The sequence below is a fragment of the Hyaena hyaena genome, unplaced genomic scaffold (assembly GCF_003009895.1).
Source record: "Hyaena hyaena isolate Hyena2069 unplaced genomic scaffold, ASM300989v1 scaffold_1166, whole genome shotgun sequence".
NCBI classification, from domain to species: domain Eukaryota; kingdom Metazoa; phylum Chordata; class Mammalia; order Carnivora; family Hyaenidae; genus Hyaena; species Hyaena hyaena.
Window position 1 is genome coordinate 62,097 of NW_024081797.1, and position 20,726 is coordinate 82,822.

Below are 20,726 nucleotides of genomic sequence, written 5' to 3' on the forward strand. Positions count from 1 at the left end.
AAAACAACTCTTCTTAACAACATAAGCAAAATCAATAATTCTTTAAATCAGTAATTCTTCAAATCATCAAATATCTGGTCAGTATTCTAACTTTTCTGGTAGGATCATAAGTGTGTTTATTGTCCTGCTGTTTGACTCAATATTTAAACAAAGGATACACACCATGTTTTGTTGGAAATATCTATTAAATCTTTTAATCCATAGGTTTCCCCTCAGCATACTTTTTATTCTTCTATTTGTTGAAGAAACCAGGTTTTGACATTAGAGTTTTCCTCAGTCTCAGTTTTGCTGGTTTAATTCCTTCATTTTAATTACTTGTTTCGTTCTCCTGGTATCTGCACACTGGCATATCTAGAGACTTGGCTGATTCACATTCTGTTTGGCAGGGGGAGGCTAGAATAATTCATGTGTCTCCACTATCAATGAGTTTTACCTGCATGTAGTAATTATTTCATTAGAAGTTTACAAAACTGTGGTATTTCAATTCTGTCTTTATTAGCAGAACATATATAGAGAAATATTCCCTTATCAATTGATTGATGACAGTTCCTTAAAGGGAAAGCAGGCAGACTGAATTCTCGATTCTTTCTCTTTGTTTTCAGAATAATGGCTTGATTTACTAGCCTCCTCCGAAGGTTATAAGCTATTTTTCTTGAGTATCAAAATCATCTTTACTGATTAAAATTTAAATGTTGTCTGTCTACCATTTTGCTGCCCTAGTTGGTGTGTTATCCATACCAAACATTGTATACATATCTGATTAAAGAAGATGACTTCGAAGATCTATGAAGGTCAGCTTCCTAGCAGTAAGGTTAGGACATCCTCCATATTTGTCACAGGGCTGACTAGCATATGTATTCTGCAGTGTTTTAACCATAGATCGATATTAAGGTACTATCCTAGAGTTTCTATATAATGTGATGTTTTAAAAGTTGCCATTGAGAATTAATAGGTGTTTAAATAGGGCTCCATCAGAAATAATGTTTGGAGGGGCGCCTGGGTGGCTTAGTCGCTTAAGCGTCCGACTTTCGCTTAGGTCATGATCTCGCGGTTCCTGGGTTCGAGCCCCGCGTCGGGCTCTGTGCTGACTGCCAGCTCAGAGCCTGGAGTCTATTTCAGAGTCTGTATCTCCCTCTCTCTCTGACCCTCCCCTGCTCACGCTGTCTTTCTCTCCCCTAGAAGTAAATAAAAATATTTAAAAAAGAAAAAAGAAATAATGCTTGGATAATACTACTTAGGCAAAAGAAAAAATGTATAAATATGTTTTCTACGTTTTAGTCTGGGTTTAGTTGTAAACCATAATGTTAGTGATTAAAGTCTTTGAAGTACAATTAAAGTAAATTATTGGTTTCAGTTTTTGGCAGATGGCTTCTCACATATTATACTTGATATTTGAAAAGAATTTGGGTACAAAACTTGGCAGTTTGTTTTTTTAACCAGACTTTTCAGGTCTAACTTTTCACTTTCTCCTTCTAGGAACAGGATTTAATTGCATTGTTAGAAACATGCATGTTCCTACTAGGTTATTTGTTAACCTCATGTAGTTATTATATAATATAGGCAGGATGATTTTTGAACACCCAGCATTCCTGCTTTCTACAGATTCTTTTGCCAGATTATGTAGGCTGAACTTTTCTTGCCTCCAGATGGTCAACCAGAGTCCAGGATTTTATTAACAGTCCATTTCATATTGCTCTTATAAGTTAAACATTAATTTGAACATGTTCAATCATGTATCTGGATTTTACTGTAGTAGTTAACCACTTGTTAACTACTAAATACGTCTGAGGATATTTTTCTTGTTGTCTGAGCGTATTTTTTTTAAGTATTGAAGGCAATTTTATTTACTTTTTAATATCTACAGATTTTAGTTCATACTACCTGTAGTAGACACCATATTATTCCCTATATCCTTTGACATTATTTTTTCACATAATGTGCTTATGGTAAAGAGAGACCGTGCTGAGCACGATTTTCATCTCTACATCATCCTACAACTTTTTGGAATTCATATATTGCGAATAACAACATATATGTCTCATAAAGTCCATATTTCAACTCCCCTTGGAAAGGCATTAAGATATATTTCTGGTCAACATTTAGTCTCTTGGGAGTGCTATAGTTGATCATCAGACTCTAGAAGAGAAACTCAACCTCTCAAATTCTTTGATAAGATTAAGTTAGTTTTGTTCTGTATAACAGTGAAAAGTGTCAAATACATTAACTCACTAAAAAGATACAGGGTAACTCAAAAGCATCATGACATTAGAAATGTGGCAGTGTGGGTTGAAATTCAAGGTTCATTTTTGTCATTTGACTTTTTTGGGGTTTTTTTGATACTCCTTTTACACTGAAAAATTTTGTGAAGCTACAGAATTAGAGCCAAGATTTCATCCCAGTTCTGCTTCTGATCTTAAGGAGGGATCAAAAAACAGGTTACATAATTTCTTGTTTTAGTTTTCTCATCTGTTAAATGGAAAAAAAATAACCATTTTTTCATCTGTCTTGTTGAGAAATTGTTGAGAAAAAAATGAATTTTTTTTAATGTACTGTAAGGATAAGAAACAAAATATAATCTTCATGAGTAGTTTTAAGATACATATATGAATTCAAGAATATGTATCGTTACTTCTGGTTTGCCTTTATTTAAGATAATAATAGAGAACAGTATTCTCACCTTTTTATCTAGAGATAAAAGCATACTCCTCAGTTTCTCAATTTTTGTTGTTGTTATTGTTTTGTTTTTGTTTTTATTTTTCTTTCAAACATAGCAACTAATTATTCCTAATAATGATATGAGAGTTTTTTTACTCTAAACCAAGTTTGTTTTGGACCTTGGTGATGCTCTTTTTCCTGCTGTTGCCCTTTGTCCTGCTAAATCTGGAATATGACTGAAATAGATAGTTTTGCAATGAGCTCAGAGTAAACTTCCTTTTCAGAATAAAAGTATTGCTTCATAAAGAAAATGGAATTTAGAAGTATTTTATTCAGATAAAAAATCAAGTACCTCTTTTTATACATAGACTTGGAAAAAATGAACATATACTCTTCTAATGAGAAAGTTACAATTTAAAGTCCTAAATGAAGCTTTTAGTAAGATGCCTCAATATATATCAACTCTTCTAATTTAATCCACATTTAATAAGTCTCCAGTATGTGCAAAGTATAAAATGGCTTTTAATTTTCAGTGGCTTAATAGTGACTTTGTATGTAAGGAAAGTAATGTTTGACCTAAAGCAAAACAAAAGAAAATTGTTAGCAGCTCAGGGGCAGTGGTTACCAATTACATGTTTAGGAGACGTAAAAGCAAAAACTGAATATTTTATATTAACAGACATGGAAGTAGCCTTTAGGAAAGGAATATTACCTTTGTGATTTGACTTGAGCTTATGTACTGCTCTAAAAAGTTTGAAGAGGCATGAATATTTCTTACTCCTTTTGAATATCAAAATTTAAATTTCCCTGGTAGAAAGTAGAACTGATAGCACTGAAATGTGTAGATAGGAGCATGAGTGAAATATAAGACTCTAAATAATTATCAGGGTTTTTTGTTGGTACATTCAGGTTTTATTGGGAATTATTGAAGAGTTATATGAACATAAGAAGAGGTCATAGTCAGGGAGTCTTAGAGAATGTTATCATTTAAGAGGATAGAGGAAGAAGAGTTTTTGTAAGGAGTTTGAGTGGAAGGACCATCGGGAGTCCTTCCAAATTGTCCTTCCAAATTGAATGATTGCCTCAAGTAGAGGGCTTTTATAAAGAAGAGAGTAGTCAGTACTGTCGTTCAATATGGCAGTAAAGAAAAGCATTTTGGAGCATATATTGGATTTGATATTTAAGAGATTATTGGTGGCTTTAGCAAAGTAGTTCTTAAACAAGTTGGGAGGAAAGATGTTAAAAATAGAAATCCTCACTTCATTAATTTTTAAATTAATACCAACAGCCTTAATACTACCAAACTGCTGCTATTAAAGTTTGAAAGTATTTACTTTTGATTTTTGTACTTCTCTAGCCAAGGCTTTTATTGGTTTCTGTACCACACTTTGCATGGCATGATTCTAGAACATCTGAAATTTTTTTTTTCTAATGTTTTATTTCTGAGAGAGAGAGAGTATGTGTGATAGCAGGAGAGGGTCAGAGAGAGGGAGACACAGAATCTGAAACAGTCTGCAGGCTCTGAGCTGGCTGTCAGCACAGAGCCTGACACAGAGCTCGAACCCACGAACCGTGACATCATGACCTGAGCCGAAGTGGAACACTTAACCTACTGAGCCACCCAGGTGACCTGAACATCTGAAAATTTTCACATTGCCAAGATGTCATCTGTAATTTGAAAAATACAGCTCTACAAATTGAGCAGTCACTGATGATCATTTAGTAGCAATGTGAATGTGACCACTGAAATGGACTACTAGTTATAAGGTAGTCAACTTTAATATGTTTAAATTAACTTGAAAATTAATAGAAATGAGAATATAAACTTAACAAATTTTTATATGAAACTTCTGGACCCAGAACTATTTCTCATAACTCCCAGAGCTCTTGGACCTGTTTCAGAAACAAGCCTTGATCAATATCTGACATACTGCTACTATTTTGCCTTTTCTACATCTTCCTTTTCCTATTGAAAAATTACACGACAAATTTACTACAATGGAGTGAAATTTGGAACTAAGAATCTCGTCTATCAAAGTCTGATTTTTTGGTTACAATTATTCGTATCTCTCCTATATAAAAAATCTACTTCATGCCCAGTTTAAGAATTCCAAAAGTCTCATCCAATCATGGTATCAGTTTAAACCCAAGATCTGTTAATATAAATCAAGGCTCAATTCTGGTTTTTATTGATACTGAGACCTGTGACCTCAGAAGACACTATTGATATCTAGCCCCCACAAACCCAACGTATACTGGTGAAACTGATGGGAATGCCTCAATAAAAACTCTTGAAAAACAAAGAATGGGAGGCATATAGGAGGCTTTGATCCATAGCAATTCTGAAAACTGGGCAAATGTTGCCTGGTCTTCTATATTCAGAGAAGGAATGTTCCATGATTTGATTCTGGTTCTGTTCCTTGGTAGTAGCTGCAAAGGCTACTGTTCTCTACTGATCTTTGCACTATACTTTTTCTGTAATTATTCTTTTGGTACATCCAAAGAGGGCATTGGAGACTAGTTTCTTGTGATTGAACAGCTCCCTCATCTGGCTTCTTGCATATAGAAAGTCGCCTATAGAAAATGGGGAGTCTAGGGGTCCCTGGGTGGCTTAGTCGGTTAAGCGTCTGACTTCGGCTCAGGTCATGATCTCACAGTTTGTGGGTTTGAGCCCCGCATTGGGCTCTGTGCTGACAGCCAGCTTAGAGCCTGTCTCCCTCTCTCTCTGACCCTCCCCTGCTCACGATGTCTCTCTCTCTCTCAGAAATAAATAAAACACATTAAGAAAAAAATTTAAAATGAAAATGAGGAGTCCACTTTCTTTTTTTTTTTTTTTTTTTTTTTTTTTTTTTTTAGGAGAGAGACAGCGTGAGCAGGGGAAGGTCAGAGAGAGAGGGAGTCACAGACTGAAACAGGCTCCAGGCTCTGAGCTGGCAGTCAGCACNGAGTCACAGACTGAAACAGGCTCCAGGCTCTGAGCTGGCAGTCAGCACAGAGCCCGACGCGGGGCTCGAACCCACGAACTGTGAGATCATGACCTAAGCGAAAGTCGGACGCTCAACCGACTAAGCCACCCAGGCGCCCCAAGGAGTCCACTTTCTATTTCTTCTGTCCTCACTTGTTTTCTCTCATCTAACTATATTGTCTAATAATTCCAACATGATGTTCTGTAGTATTTGAAGTAAAAGACATACTTGTCTCCCCTCTCACTGTAATGTGGAAAAGACTGGGGTTTGCTATTAGGTTAACTTCAGACTTTGGGACTGAGATGTGTATGTACAACCCCTTTTACTCATAGATCACATTTATGGTAGGTAAATGATGGATGTTTTATTTTATTCATTTTTAGGTATACTTTGACATTTCTAATGCAGATTTGTTAATATATTATGAAACTACTTAGAATATTTGTGTGTGTACATGTTAAGATGTGGATAATTAGACTATTTCTAAGTTCCAGAAAAATAGTAAGACTTGGTATGAAAAAATCGTAACTTACTTTAATCATTGGTAGTTAGTAGTTGTCATTTATTTAAAAAAAATTCTCTTTTAATGTTTTACTTATTTCTGAGAGAGAGAGAGACATCTTGAGCAGGGGAGGGTCAGAGAGAGAGAGGGAAACACAGAATCCGAAGTAGGCTCCAGGCCCTGAGCTAGCGTCAGCACCGACCCCAACCTGGGGCTCGAACCCACGAGCCGTGAGATCATGACTTGAGCTGAAATCGGACGCTTAACCGACTGAGCCACCCAGGCACCCCAGTAGTTGTCATTTAAAATATTCTCCTTCATTAGACTCATTATTAATCATTAGGAATCGTGTTGCTGCATTTAATTCTGTTGCCCTTCATTTTAAAATATGTAAAATATAATGCTTATAGATCAAAGTTTAGTTTCTTGTAGTGTATGGATTTAAGTGTTTGGCCTACCTAAATTGCTTTTCTGTTTATACTCAGAGGCTTTCACAAAAACTTTTGATTTAATTTGTGAAAACAGAATTTTTTTCTGACAATTTTATTCTAGTCATTCAAAATTTATTAAGATGTAAAATGTACTATGTAAAATGATTGAAATCTGCCATAACTCCTTTGATGATTTCAGAATTCAGACAATAATTAGCAACACTGATTTCTTCATCTTTTCTGCATCTTTTACCCTTGGGGTAAAGATCAACTGAAAACAAACCCACCTCACTCTTCTACCTTCTATCTTCAGGGGAACTCCAGGGAAAAATGCCTTTGTGTTAAGCAGAGCCAAAAGGTGAAAAGTCCTTGAGGTGATGTTCCCACAAGTTGATGCTTTTATGGATTTGCAATCAAATTTATCTTTTGTTCTAGTTCAAAAAGCCTCAAGTCATGCAGACTAGTCTGGTGATTGGTAAAAGCAAATTCAGTCCCTCTGGAAGAAGAAACTTTCAGTGCAGATACCAAATATTTTTTCAGATTTCAGCTTAATACTTTAATAAGGATGTATCTATCAATCAACCGTACCAGGCTCTCATTGCCTTGAAATTTCTTTCATCTTTTCCAAGGGATTTGGCAGATACTCTTGTCTTCATTTGCATTAATTGGCATATGGTAGCTAGTTCTTTTGCATGTATTTCCATTTCCTGTATTTTAGTGTATCTCCCATTGTCAACTTTGTAAAGCACTTAGCTGTTTCTTTGCCATAAAACATAAAATTGTGATTATTTCTACAATAACGAATAGTTGTATCATTAATATCAAATTATACCCTGCCGCTGTTTTCATGCCTTTTTGTATACACAGTAACTTCATTTTATTGCCTAAACATAGTATAATTTTTTGAACATTTTGAATAGCAATAAAACTCAACATGTAGTACTATGTACATAAATCTAGTGAAAGGTTATCAATATGAAACACCTGTTACTAGTTTTGCACAGGCATTGGCAAATCTGTCTTAACAGCAGCCTCTCTCAGAGCTATTGTAAGATGCATTTAGATTTCAAAGATACCAAAATGTAAAAAAATTTTAGAATCAGATAAATATGATATAAAGTGTGAACTTTTAAAAAGAATTTTTAAAAAAGAAATAGACTGTCTAGAAATTGGGGGGGAACCCAATAATAATTAAAACCAATAAGTGAGGTTAATATGAGTTTAGACAGCTGAAGAGAATTGGAGAATTGGAACGGGGATCATAAATACTTTTTGGATATAACCTAAGGGGCACCTAGGTGGCTCAGTTGGTTAAGTGTCTGACTGGCTCAGGTCATGACCTTGAGGTTCGTGAGTTTGAGCCCCACGTTGGGCTCTGTGTTGACAGCTCAGAGCCTGGAACCTGCTTCAGATTTTGTTCTTCCTCACTGTCTGCCCCTCCCTGACTCGCACTCTGTCTCTCAAAAATAAACATTAAAAAATACATATATTAGCCTAGTAAGAGAAAGAAAGGGAAAATATGGAGGGAGGGTTAAGAGATATGAAGGCTAGTGTGAAAAGGTTTAAATCAACTGTGAAGGAGAGGAGATGAAGACTTAAACAAATGTATTTGAAGAAATTATGGGTGAGAACATTCCAGGATTAATGAATGTGCTGAATTTTATTTTATTTAAAAATTTTTTTAATGTTTTATTTATTTCTGAGAGAGACAGCATGAACAGGGGAGGGTCAGAGAGAGAGGGAGATACAGAATCTGAAACAGGCTCCAGGCTCTGAGCTGACAGTCAGCACAGAGTCCAACGTGAGGCTCAAACCCTTGAAACGTGAGATCATGACCTGAGCCGAAGTTGGACGCTTAACCGACTGAGCCATCCAGGCGGCCCTGTCTGCTGAATTTTAACCAGCATAAGTAAAACTAATTCCATTCCAAGATACAGCATAGTGAAACCATAATAGTTTTGCAGAAAACCAGAAAGAGAAAAATCTTAAAAGCTGCCAGAGAAAAATTCTCTTCGAAGGGATGACAGATTAATAGCTGATTTTTCAGTAATAGTGATAGAGGGGGAAAGGTTGACATCATTAAAGAAAAAACTTACCAATCTGTTAGTTCCAATCAATGAATTTTTTTCAAAGAGGAAAGTGAAATAAAACCATGTTCAACAAAACTGCTTAATTCACCAGGAAAATAATGACAATTTTCAATTTGTGTGTATTCTATAAATAGTTTCAAAGTAAAGCAACCATTGACAGAACTCCAGAGAAATGAGCATGTGAAAATCACAGGGTTATTTTTTCTAACTTTTAGTTAGTTTTTTTTTTTTTTTAACTTTAGTAACTAATAGAATGAATATACTGTAAAGATACAAAAGATTTAAACAATAGGATTGACAAATTTGATATAAGGGATTTATGAAGAACATCATACACAACATACATTCCTTTCAAGTACATGAAACACTTAACAAAAATGATATAGCTGACTCTAGAGCAAATTTTAACAAATTTCAAATGATAAAAATTAGAGTATGTTTAACAATGTGAATGAAGGAAGAAATCAACAAAAAATATTAAGAAGGAATGTTTGGAGGCCATGAAATACCTTTTTAAATAAACCTTTGATGAAAGAATAAGTAATAACAATTGGAATTTTGGGGGACTTGGATAATAAAAGTATGCATTTTAGAACTGATATGAAGCAGCTACCCATTACTTAGGAAAATTTATGGCTTTAAATAAATTTTTTTAAAGGCTAAAAATTAATGAATTACACATTTGAGGTTGCCAACCTTATAGTCCTCTACTATATTGTACCAGGATTCTTTTGTGACCAATAGAATTTGGCAAAAGTGGTGGTGATATGTCGTTTCTGAAATTAGAAAAGACGCTGCTATTTCTATCTCACTCTTTGTTTTCTTGTATCATTCACTTGGGAATACCAACTGCTATGTTGTGAGCCCTATGGAGAGACCCATTTTGTGAAGAACTGAATGAAGCCTTGCCAGCCACCACATGAGAAAGGTTGAAAGTGGCTCCTCCCGGGGCGCTTGGGTGGCTCAGTCGGTTAAGTGTCTGACTTCAGCTCAGATCATGATCTGGTGGTTGGTGAGTTTGAGTCCCATGTTGGGCTCTGTGCTGACACCTCAGAGGCTGGAGCCTACTTTGGATTCTGTGTCTCCCTCTTTCTCTGTTCCTCCTCACCTCATGCTCTGTCTCTCTCTCAAAAGTCAATAAACATTAAAAAAAAAAAAGTTTTTAAAGAAAGTAGTTCTTCCAGCCCAGTCAAGCTTTCCTCCAACCCTATTTGATATCTTCATTATAATGAAGGCTCATGAGAAACTCTGAGCAAGAACCGTCCACCTGAGCTGCTTTTGAATTCTGGACCTATAACTCTGATAAAATATTTGTTTAAGTTCCTAAATGTATTTAATTTGTAATGCAGAAATATATTATCAATATGCTGTGCATTTCCAGAAGACAAGAATAAATCCAAACAAAGTAGAGTGAGGCAAATTGTAAGGTTATTTTTAATATGAAAATTCTCAAATTTATTTTTTTTTTTTAATTATTGCAGGAAATACATGCATTTAAGAAGGCAGACATGTATTAACGGGTGTATTTTTTTTTAAGTTTATTTTGAGAGAGAGAGCACACATGTGAGCATGGAAGGGGGAGAGAGTATCCCAAGCAGGCTCTGCACTGTCCGTACAGAGCCTGATGAAGCCTGTTGTGGAGCCTGAACTCTTGAACTGTAAGATCACGACCTGTTCCGAAATCAAGAGTCAGACGCCTATCCAACTGAGCCACCCAGGTGCCCAGAAGTATGTTTCATTTTGATAAATCATCTATTATATAACATTTTGGGATTAATGGCATAAACCTAATCTGTAAATGGATATAATCTTAGGAATGTGGAAATGAGATTAATAGTTTCTTTTGCAAATATTTCTAGTAGTCATGGTAATACAAGGAAATTATAAGGTTATTACAAAATTTACTCATAAAATACTAGGTCTAGAAAATGATGATCACTAGCTTTAACATCACAAAAGAGACAACTAGATATGTACCTTCTGAAGGACATACAGAGCAACACCTATGTAGTATTTTTTGCCAAAAAACCATGAACCTAAATTTGATAGTTTCTAGATCTACTATTTAATTGGAAATATAGAGGCTGAGGAACATGTCAAATGACAGAAGAATACGTAGTCAGCAGAGTCCTAATGTGAGAAATACTATTTCACAAATGACCCAGTGTCTTCAACAAGTAAATTAGGCCAATAAAAGTAGATGTAATGGAAACCTATAGGTTTAAATAGACCTGATAAATACATCAACCAAATGCAATTTGTGGACTTTATTTGGGTCCTGATCTTATCGGACTGTTAAAAAAAGAAGGGCATTTATCAACAAATCAGGAAAACTTGAACACTGATATAAAGGAACTGTAAATTTTTTGACATGTGATAATGTCATAGTTTTAAAAGGTACCTTTTAGGAATATGTTTTGAAATGTTTGTGGATGAAATGATACTGTGTTTGCTTCAAAATAATCTAGTTGATGGGGCGCCTGGGTGGCTTAGTCGGTTAAGCGTCCGACTTTCGCTTAGGTCATGATCTCGCGGTTCGTGGGTTCGAGCCCCGCGTTGGGCTCTGTGCTGACTGCCAGCTCAGAGCCTGGATCCTGTTTCAGTCTGTGACTCCCTCTCTCTCTGACCCTCCCCTGCTCACGCTGTATCTCTCTCTCTCCTAGAAATAAATAAAAATAAAACATTAAAAAAAATAAATAAATAATCTAGTTGATAATGAGGATACAGGTGAAAGAATATTCATGCATGATTTGATAATTAAAGCTGAGTCATTATAAGTATGTTTAAAATTTTGTTTAACAAAATTATTTTAGAAATTAATGAATTAATACATGTAATAGAAAAGATCAACCAAATAAAAAAGTTGTTTCTTTGATAAAACTGATGTCAGGAATGTAAGGTTCATGATTATATGTTCTTAAAAATTTCACATTATAACCACCACTTTCAATGCCATTCACAAGGCATATTTCACCTTAAAGATAATATATTATTAAAAATCTTGTTTAATTTTGCTTAAGTAGTGCTTCTCAAACTTGATTAAGCATAGCCATCTTTCTTTTCCTCCTTTTTTTTCTAACTTCACATTTTATTTGCCGTCCAAGTGAACAGTGTCTCTAAGTACTTGCTCAGGAAATGCTGACTTCTCCAGTTTTATTTATTTATTTAACAGGACCAGATATTGTATGTCTTTGATAATACCTTGCTATTTTCTATCTGTCTGGACTTCCTTGAGTATATCTGCTTATAATGACCTGTGAAAAACTTAAAAAAAAATTTTTTTTTAATGTTCTATTTATTTTTGAGAGAGAGATAGAGACAGCATGAGCAGGGGAGGATCTGTGAAAAACTTTTGAGTGCTTCAGTTACTTACAATTTTGGCTGAGTCCATAACTCCCTTTTTATTATTTCAGTGCTTTTTATATAACTGCTTTACTTCCTTATGCTATTTTGCATTTATTTGTTTATGCCTCTTTTCTATGGAACAATGGCTCAGGTCATGATCTTATGGTTAGTGAATTTTAGCCCTGTGTTGGCCTCTGTAGTGACAGCCTGGAGCCTGGAGCCTGCTTCAGATTCTGTCTCTGCCCCTCCCGCACTCATGCTCAGTCTGTCTCTTCTCAAAAATGAATAAACATTAAAAAAATTATTTTAAAATAATGTTTCTGTTGGGGGCAGGATTTATCTTCTTTTCATAGGATGTTAGAATCTACATTATAAATGTAACTGACTTAAGTGAACTTTTACAATGCAACTCATGTAAGTTGGAAGCTGCCCAGTATTGGTTGAAATATGTATATGTATTTAGAAGTTTATAGTTTTATTATTTATTTATTTATTTAATTTATTTTTTCAAAACAGCATGTTTATTAACCAAAATTAGTGGCACAGGGCTAACAGAATAATGTTTCTAATTTTAATCAGAAGAAAACTATTTGATCCATTTTGTGAGGATACTTGAAATATGTTTAATAATAAAGACAACCAGCATTCTGTTTTTACTTTGATTTGCCATGAGTTTTTGTTCTTTCAGTTTCTTCTGTGGTATCTTTCTCTTCTGGTTTAGTAGCAATCTGCTCTTTTTCAGTAAGGATCATCTCAGTGTGGCAGGGAGAGCTCATATATGGGTTAATCCGACCATGAGCCCTGTAAGTTCTATGGTGCATCTTGGACACTTTGTTCACTTGGATGTGCTCAATGACCAGAAAATCTGTATCTAAACCCTTAAATTCAGCATTACTCTCTGCATTTTTAAACATGTGCAGTAAAAATTCAGTACTGTTTTTGGGCCACCAACCCTGTGTCCAGCCCCACCATTTGGCCTGGGCACACCTACCAACCCCACCATTGTAGCGTCTGAATGGCACACACTGCTCCTGCAAAGTGACATCTTTCAGATACTTGGGGCAATTTCACATGTATTCTTAAAGTGAACACAAAGACTTGAACCTCTTTATTTGCATTATTGTGGGGTTTTCCGGATCAAGTGAATAGCGAACCATTTATAGAGATTACCTCAGGCCACTTATGGGAAAAGCAAAAGTTTATAGTTTAAAAGTTGAAAGAATATTACAACCCAAATATATCATTGTGTGAAGGAAGTTAAGGTTTTCCCTTTTCTTACCTGTAACCTTACCCCTTAAGAACTAGGTGAAATTGTATGGATCTCTCTCTCTCTTTTTTTTTTTAATTTTTATATGTTTATTTTATTTTTGAGAGACAGAATGCAAGTGGGGCAGAGGGAGAGGGGGACAGAGGGTCTGAAGCGGACTCTGCACTGACAACAGAGAGCCCGATGTGGGACTTGAACTCATAACCTGAGCTTATGACCTGAGCTCATGATCTGAGCCAAAGTTGGACACTTAACCAACTGAGCCACCCAGATGCCCCTTTATGGGTCTCTTAATTCCATTACTATAAAGCATCCCCATAGGGGAGTGGATCTTAAGATGTAATTTAAATCATATTTGGCTAGTGGCCACTCTATTGGACAGCATCTCTCTCAGTGTTTAAACCTCATGCTGTGGTAATGGGGAGCCATCAAAAGTATTTGAACAGGAGAGGAGAAATGATTAGATTTAAGTTTAACAAGTCCCATTATAGCTGTGTATAGGGAGGAGAAATTGAAGTTATAAAGACTAGTGGAGAACTACATAACAGTTGAAGTGAAAGACTATCTTAAACAGTGACTGATGGTTGGACAAATGTTTGAGTGCAAAATCAAAGGTGATTTTGTAATTATTTCATAACTATTCTTATTTGAATTATGACCAACTTGATAGCAGAGTCTATATCTTAATAATGGTAAAAAGCATGTTTTGAGAAACTGCTAAATGACAGGCATTGTTGAATGCTTTATATGTATTATCTCATTTAGTGCCTTTAGTACTCTTTGAGGTAGGAAATATTATAGATGAAGAATGGATCAGAGAGATGAAAAAGATTTGAAAGGAAAAGAATACACTTAAAATCATTAGGCAAGGGGCATCATGAGATATTTAAATATGTTGCATAGAATATTCCTGTTTTATGCAAGCTTCCTAATTTTTGGCACATCTAGTTACAAAAATAATATTAATACTTGAGCATATACTTTGTGCTAGGCATTGTTCTAAGCCCTTGAAATATATTAGATTATTTAATTTTTACAACAGCTGTGTAAGAAAGATACTATCATTATACTTATTTTTATAGAGGATAAAATTGACATGCAAACATAGGATAACTTGTTTAAGAAAGTAGCTGAGCAGGTATTAGGAGTCTACATAATTTGACCCCAGTATTACTGCAGTATATAATACATTTGTGGGTTGTATTCATAAATAGTGTACAAACGGAGAGAGAGACCATACTGTGGTGTTTCAGTATGCCAAACTCTTAACCATGAAAGTGACTAAGCTTGAAATTTAATTAATATGGTTTCTGGGTGTGTGGAGATCTTTTTATGGTTTTTTGGCAGTAAAGAGTAGATTCTCCCTTTATAAGAATTTTATCAGACTGTGTGGAATGTGACTGTTTTATGTTTTAAATTGTTTATGGCCTTGAGTTTCCTGACCCTGACTCTTTTCCTCTTATTTGCTCATTAAAGTTGTGCTCATAATTCAAAGACAGTGTAGTGTAGGGAAAGGAGCACAATTGGAGTCATACATCTTGCATTTTAATGCCAGCCAGTATCAGTTACTAGTTTTATGACTGTGGAAAAGTTATATATGCCACTACATCCCTTTTCTACAGAATGGGGAAATGAAACCTTTGGATAGGTTTAAGGAGTAAATGGAATGAACACATATTTTGAAAAAAATACCTGCTGTAGTAGTGAGCACATGTCATGTGCTCAAAAAACTGTAACTGCTTTGCTTTTACTAAACTAAACATATTCAGATTTAGAAACATATTCAGATTTATGTACCATATCTTTCCCTATAGTTGTTAAGATTCCTAGGAGAACTCTACCTGACAACCACTTGGTAACCCTGACCTTTAGACTTTGAACCAGATACTGTAGAGTTTCTAAATAAACGATGAGGAAAAATGCATAAATTCTTTATGGTGTTATGAGACTGTTTTGTATTGAACTTTCACAGAGAGATAATCATGTGCTTAATTAAAAGCAACAATGTTAAGGAATACTTCATCAACTTGTATTTCTGGAATCCTATCTTGAATGGATAAATGAGTAAATGAATAAACGAATAATGTACTAGTTGGAAATGAAAATAAAAAGTAATGGAACCCTTGAGAAAATTTCTCATATAAGGTAGTACTTTTTCTGAGATATTTCCATTTTGTTTCTCACTGATCCTGTAGATAGTGGCAATTTATGAGCTGATTTTGGAACAGTATATAAATAGAAAAAACAAATACACAAAAGGTCAGCAGTCTCTGCATATTCTGGGAACATTCTTTTAGCAATTCTGATTTGTAGTGTAATGCTTTTATTTTAGGGAAATAAATTACTTGAGTTTCCTTTATCCAAGAGCAGTGCCTAACCAATAATATTTAATGACTGAGTTAGACTTCTGAATATCTTTGAAATTTATTGCAGTAAAGAAGTGTTACGAGGAAGGAAATAATTTTGAGCATCATTGTAATTTATATTTAACTAGACATTTCTGAAGAATCCTTTTTTCTTTAAGTAAACTTTGAGATAAAACTTACAGACTATAAAATGCACACATTTTAAGTGTCAAATTTCGTGTTTTGATACAAGCAAATATTTGTGTAACCACTATATAAGAAAATTTCTATCACTTAGGAAAGTTTCCTTTGTGTCCCTTTGTAGTCGGTCTTCTGAAGGACAGCCAGCCAGTGATCTAATTTCTGTCACCATAGCCTGCTCTAGAACTTTGTGTAAATGAAATCATACAGTGTATAAACTTTAATGCCTGGTATTTCTTGCTCAATGTTTTTGAAATGTCTTTTTAAAAAATCTTTTAGGGAGAGAGGCAAACCATGAGAGACTCTTGAATGCTGACAAAAACTGAGGACTGATGGGTGTGGGGGGGAGGGGGGGATGGGCATGGAGGAGGGCNGAGGACTGATGGGTGTGGGGGGGAGGGGGGGATGGGCATGGAGGAGGGCACTTTGGGGATGAGCACTGAGTGTTATGTAGAAACTAATTTGACAATAAACTATTTGTAAAAAAAAAAAATAAACAAAAAAAATAAAATAAAATAAAAAGGAAAAAAAAAATCTTTTAAATGTTTATTTACTTTGAAAGAGCGAATCCATGAGTGGAGGAGGGATGGAGGGAGGTAGAATCCCAAGCAGGCTTTGCACTGTCAACACAAAGCCCAATGTGGGGCTTGAACTCAGGAATTGTGAGATCATGACCTGAACTGAAATCAAGAGTCAGAGGCTTAACCGACTGAGCCACTCAGGTCCCCTTTTTGTTTTTGAAATTTCTGTTGGTTGTTGTATCAATGGATTTTTAAGTGTTATTCCTGAAGAGCATTTCACTGTATGAGTATAGCATGATTTCTTTGTCAGTTAGCTGGTTGATGGAATTTTGGATTTCTAGCTTTTGCCTACTAAAAATAAATCTGTGAACATTTTCGTATGTTTTTGTAGCTACATGTTTTCCTTCTAGGGGCCATGTGGTATATCTATGTTTAATTTTAAAAGAAACTTCCTAACTATTCTCTAAATGATTATACCATTTTATATTCCTACCAGAAGTGTGAGTTCTAGTTGCTCCACAGCTTCTCCAACACTTGGTATAGTCAGGCTTTTTAGTTTTAGCCATTCTAGTGGGTGTTTAATGGGCATTCCTTTTGATTTTTATTTGCTTTTCTCTGGATAACTAATGTTGTTGATCATGCTTTCATATACTATTTGGTCATTTATGTATCCTCTTTTGTAAAGTGTCTGTTGTTGAGTTGTCATCTTTTTAGTATTGATTTTTATGAGTTCTTTATATAGTCTTGGTTTAAGTCCTTTGTTAAATGTATGTATTAAGAATATTTTCAGGGGCGCCTGGGTGGCTTAGTCGGTTGAGCGTCCGACTTTCGCTTAGGTCATGATCTCGCGGTTCATGGGTTGGAGCCCCGTGTCGGGCTCTGTGCTGACTGTCAGCTCAGAGCCTGGAGCCTGTTTCAGTCTGTGACTCCCTCTCTCTCTGACCCTCCCCTGCTCACGCTGTCTCTCTCTCTCTCTCTCTCTCCTAGAAATAAATAAAACATTTAAAAAAAAATTTGAAAAAAAGAATATTTTCAGCTCATGTATGGCTTTTCTTTTCATTGTCTTGATGGTGTATTTCAGTGAGTAGATGTTTTTAATTTTGATTAAGAGTTATTTATTTATTTAATAAATTTATTTTTGGTTTGTGATTTTTTTGTGTGGGCTAGCCAAGAAATTTTAGTCCACCCCAAGGTTCCAAAGGTACTCCCCTATATTTTCTTCTAGAAGAGTTTAGTTTTAGTTTTTATGTTTAGGTTAATGGTCTGTCTCTGATTTTATTTTATTTATGCTATTTGTATTTCTAATTAATTCATGAACAAATATTTATTGATCACCTGGTCAATGCCAGACATTGTTTAAGCACTTGGTATGCATTAGTAAACAAAAAGAAGTCCCTCATGGTAAGTCCTTAGAAAGGCCTACATTTTAGGGAAAATGACAGATAATACATTAATAACTAAGTAAATGGTATGGCATGGTAGAACATGAGAAACCACCACAGGATGGGGAAACCATAGGATCAGGTCAAGGTTAGTAAGAAGATTTGCAGTTTTAAGAAAGGGTAAAAGGCTTTCTTGAGAATGCCATTTAAGGAATGATCTGAAGAAGATGAGGGAGTTAGCCATTCATCTACCTGGGGGAGGAGCCTTCTGGGTAGAGAAAACAGCTATTAAAAGGCCTTAAGGTGGGAGTATGTCTGGCATGTTCCAGTAATAGTGAGGGACATGAAGTAGAGGGTGATAGTGGATAAGATCCCAGAGATAGGGGAGGGCAAATTGTTTAGAATCTTATAGGAAGTTGTTAAGTTGGAAAGCTCTTTGTGTGAGTTACATGGGAAGTCATTTGAGGGTTCACTATACTTAAAAGACATTTTAAAACCATACTTAGGTTTTCCTGAATATCACTCAAGAGATTTCATATCATTGCTTCTTCAGATTTGTCACTTCATATCTGCTTAATAGGAATGAAAGCATGTTTTCCCCCCTGAAACATACATATATTTAATATTAGTTTTCTTATTTCAGAAAGATCCGGATTACCTGAAGCTGTGGTTGGACAATTTTGTTTCTAGCTATGAACAATTCTTAGATGTTGACTTTGAAAAGCTGCCTACCAGGTATGTAGAAACAATTTCTTATCCTTAGAAGAGTTTGTTAATTTGGGCACAAAGACGTCAATGATGACCTATTAGAAGATACTCCTGTATAACCCTACTCTCATGGCAGACTTTGTTAATTGATCACAGCAGGCTTTCCTGCTGAGACTTGGCTTCTAGAAGTAGAGAATACTACTTTGATAAGCTACTAGCCATTGGGTGTCCTGCAGTTCACTTCATTTCTAACACTAACTACCTAGAGTTATAGTGGCAGATCCTGCAAATTAAGGGAAAAGCCCTCAACAAGACTATCCTGACTTCAGCCATCGGTTGCAAGTCTTTGGAGCCACCTGTAACTCTGACCAACTGGCTATAAATTTGAAAGTTTTCACAACTCCTTCAGGTTCAGTGATTAACTAGAAAGTCTCAGAGAACTCATGAGACTTATTTTTTATTTATTTATTTATTTTTTTTAATTTAAATTCAAGTTAGTTAACATACAGTATAATGATTTCAGGAATAATTTTTTGTTTTTAAGCTTTTTCTTTAATGTTTATTTCTGAGAGAGAGAAGGATAGAGCACAAGCTAGTAGGAAGGGGCAGAGAGAGAGGGAGACAGAATCCAGAGCAGGCTCCAGGCTCTGAGCTGTTAGCACAGAGCCAGACGCGGGGCTCGGACTCATGAACCGTGAGATCATGACCTGAGTTGAAGTTGGATGCTTAACTGACTGAATCACCCAGGCACCCTGTCAGGAATAGTTTAATGATTGATCCCTTGTCTATTAACACTGAGTGCTTATCCCAGTAATTGTCCTTGTTAATGCCTGTTGCCCATTTAGCCCACCCCTGCACCCTAACACCATACCAGCAACCCTCAATTTGTTCTCTGTATTTAAGAGTCTCTTATGGTCTGTCTCCCTCTCTGTTTTTATCTTATTTTTGCTCCCTTTGCCCTGTGTTCATCTGTTTAGTTTCCTAAATTCTTTGTATCAGTGAAGTCATAATATTTGTCTTTTTCTGACTGTTGACGCACCATACTTATAAGTATGGTTTTATTATAGAGTAGGGCCTTAGAAAATATCTTGGAAGAGATGAAGTATTCAGACTTTTCAAAGCTAGATTTAAAAATCATAAAATGGGGGGCGCCTGGGTGGCTTAGTCAGTTAAGCGTCCAGCTTTCTCTTAGGTCATGATCTTGCGGTTCGTGGGTTTGAGCCCCGTGTCGGGCTCTGTGCTGACTGCCAGCTCAGAGCCTGGAGCCTATTTCAGAGTCTGTATCTCCCTCTCTCTCTGACCCTCCCCTGCTCACGCTGTCTCTCTCTCTCTCTCTCTCCTAGAAATAAAAGTATTAAAAAAAATCATAAAATGGGAGAAAAATTCAAATTTTATGGGAAAGTACTAGTGAAAGTATAAGCCCACATCCCAGGTTAAGTTTTTACTATATCTCAAACCATCTTGAAGACCTTGTAGTTATTAGGTAATGGAGGTCAGGTTGGCTAGGGTAAAAAGCTGGAGAAATGAGGAGGCACCAGATACTTTTAGTCACAAAAGGAACTCCATTTATAGATATATTGAAATGGAAGGGGAGAAATGGATGGTGGTTGATGATGATGAGTATCTAAAGAATTAAAAATCTTCAAGGAGGAAAGTGTTTGTAGTTTGTGGCTGGACCTAGGCAGTAAGTGGATAGGCCTGGCTAAGTAGAGTCTGGAAAAACAGGAGCCAGATCATGAAATGCCATGCATGCATTGCTAATAGACTTTGATTTTTTGTTATGGAAGATATGAGGCTCTACTAAAGAATTTTCTGCATGAGAATGTCATGATCAAGTTTGCTTTTTAAAAGTCCTTTTGGGGGGCACCTGGGTGGCTCAGTCTGTTAAGCATCTGACTTTGGCTCAGGTCATCATCACATGGTTTGTGGGTTCGAGCCCTGCGTCGGGCTCTGTGATGACAGCTAGCTCGGAGCCTAGAGCTTGCTTCATATTCTGCATCTCCTTCTCTCTCTGACCCTCCCTTGCTCACGCTGTCTTTCTCTCTCTCAGAAATAAATTAAAAAAAACATTAAATTTTTTTTTTTTATATTTTTATTTATTTCTAGGAGAGAGAGACAGCGTGAGCAGGGGAGGGTCAGAGAGAGAGGGAGTCACAGACTGAAACAGGCTCCAGGCTCTGAGCTGGCAGTCAGCACAGAGCCCAATGCGGGGCTCGAACCCACGAACCGCGAGATCATGACCTAAGCGAAAGTTGGACGCTTAACCGACTAAGCCACCCAGGCGTCCCATAAACATTAAAAATTTTTAAAAGT

At 35.9% G+C, this 20,726-nt stretch overlaps 1 protein-coding gene and 1 pseudogene across 7 annotated transcripts in view; one reads left to right on the plus strand and one right to left on the minus strand.

The window, feature by feature from the left end:
- Positions 1-20,726, plus strand: part of NBEAL1 (neurobeachin like 1) — a 182,524-nt gene that overhangs the window by 13,624 nt on the left and 148,174 nt on the right. For all 7 annotated transcript variants that reach the window (XM_039222592.1, XM_039222591.1, XM_039222589.1 and 4 more), the window contains one exon: positions 18,349-18,440. In XM_039222592.1, the coding sequence (XP_039078523.1) occupies positions 18,349-18,440 (92 nt within the window). The remainder of the gene's footprint in view (positions 1-18,348; positions 18,441-20,726) is intronic.
- LOC120224360 lies at positions 12,576-13,146 on the minus strand (annotated as a pseudogene).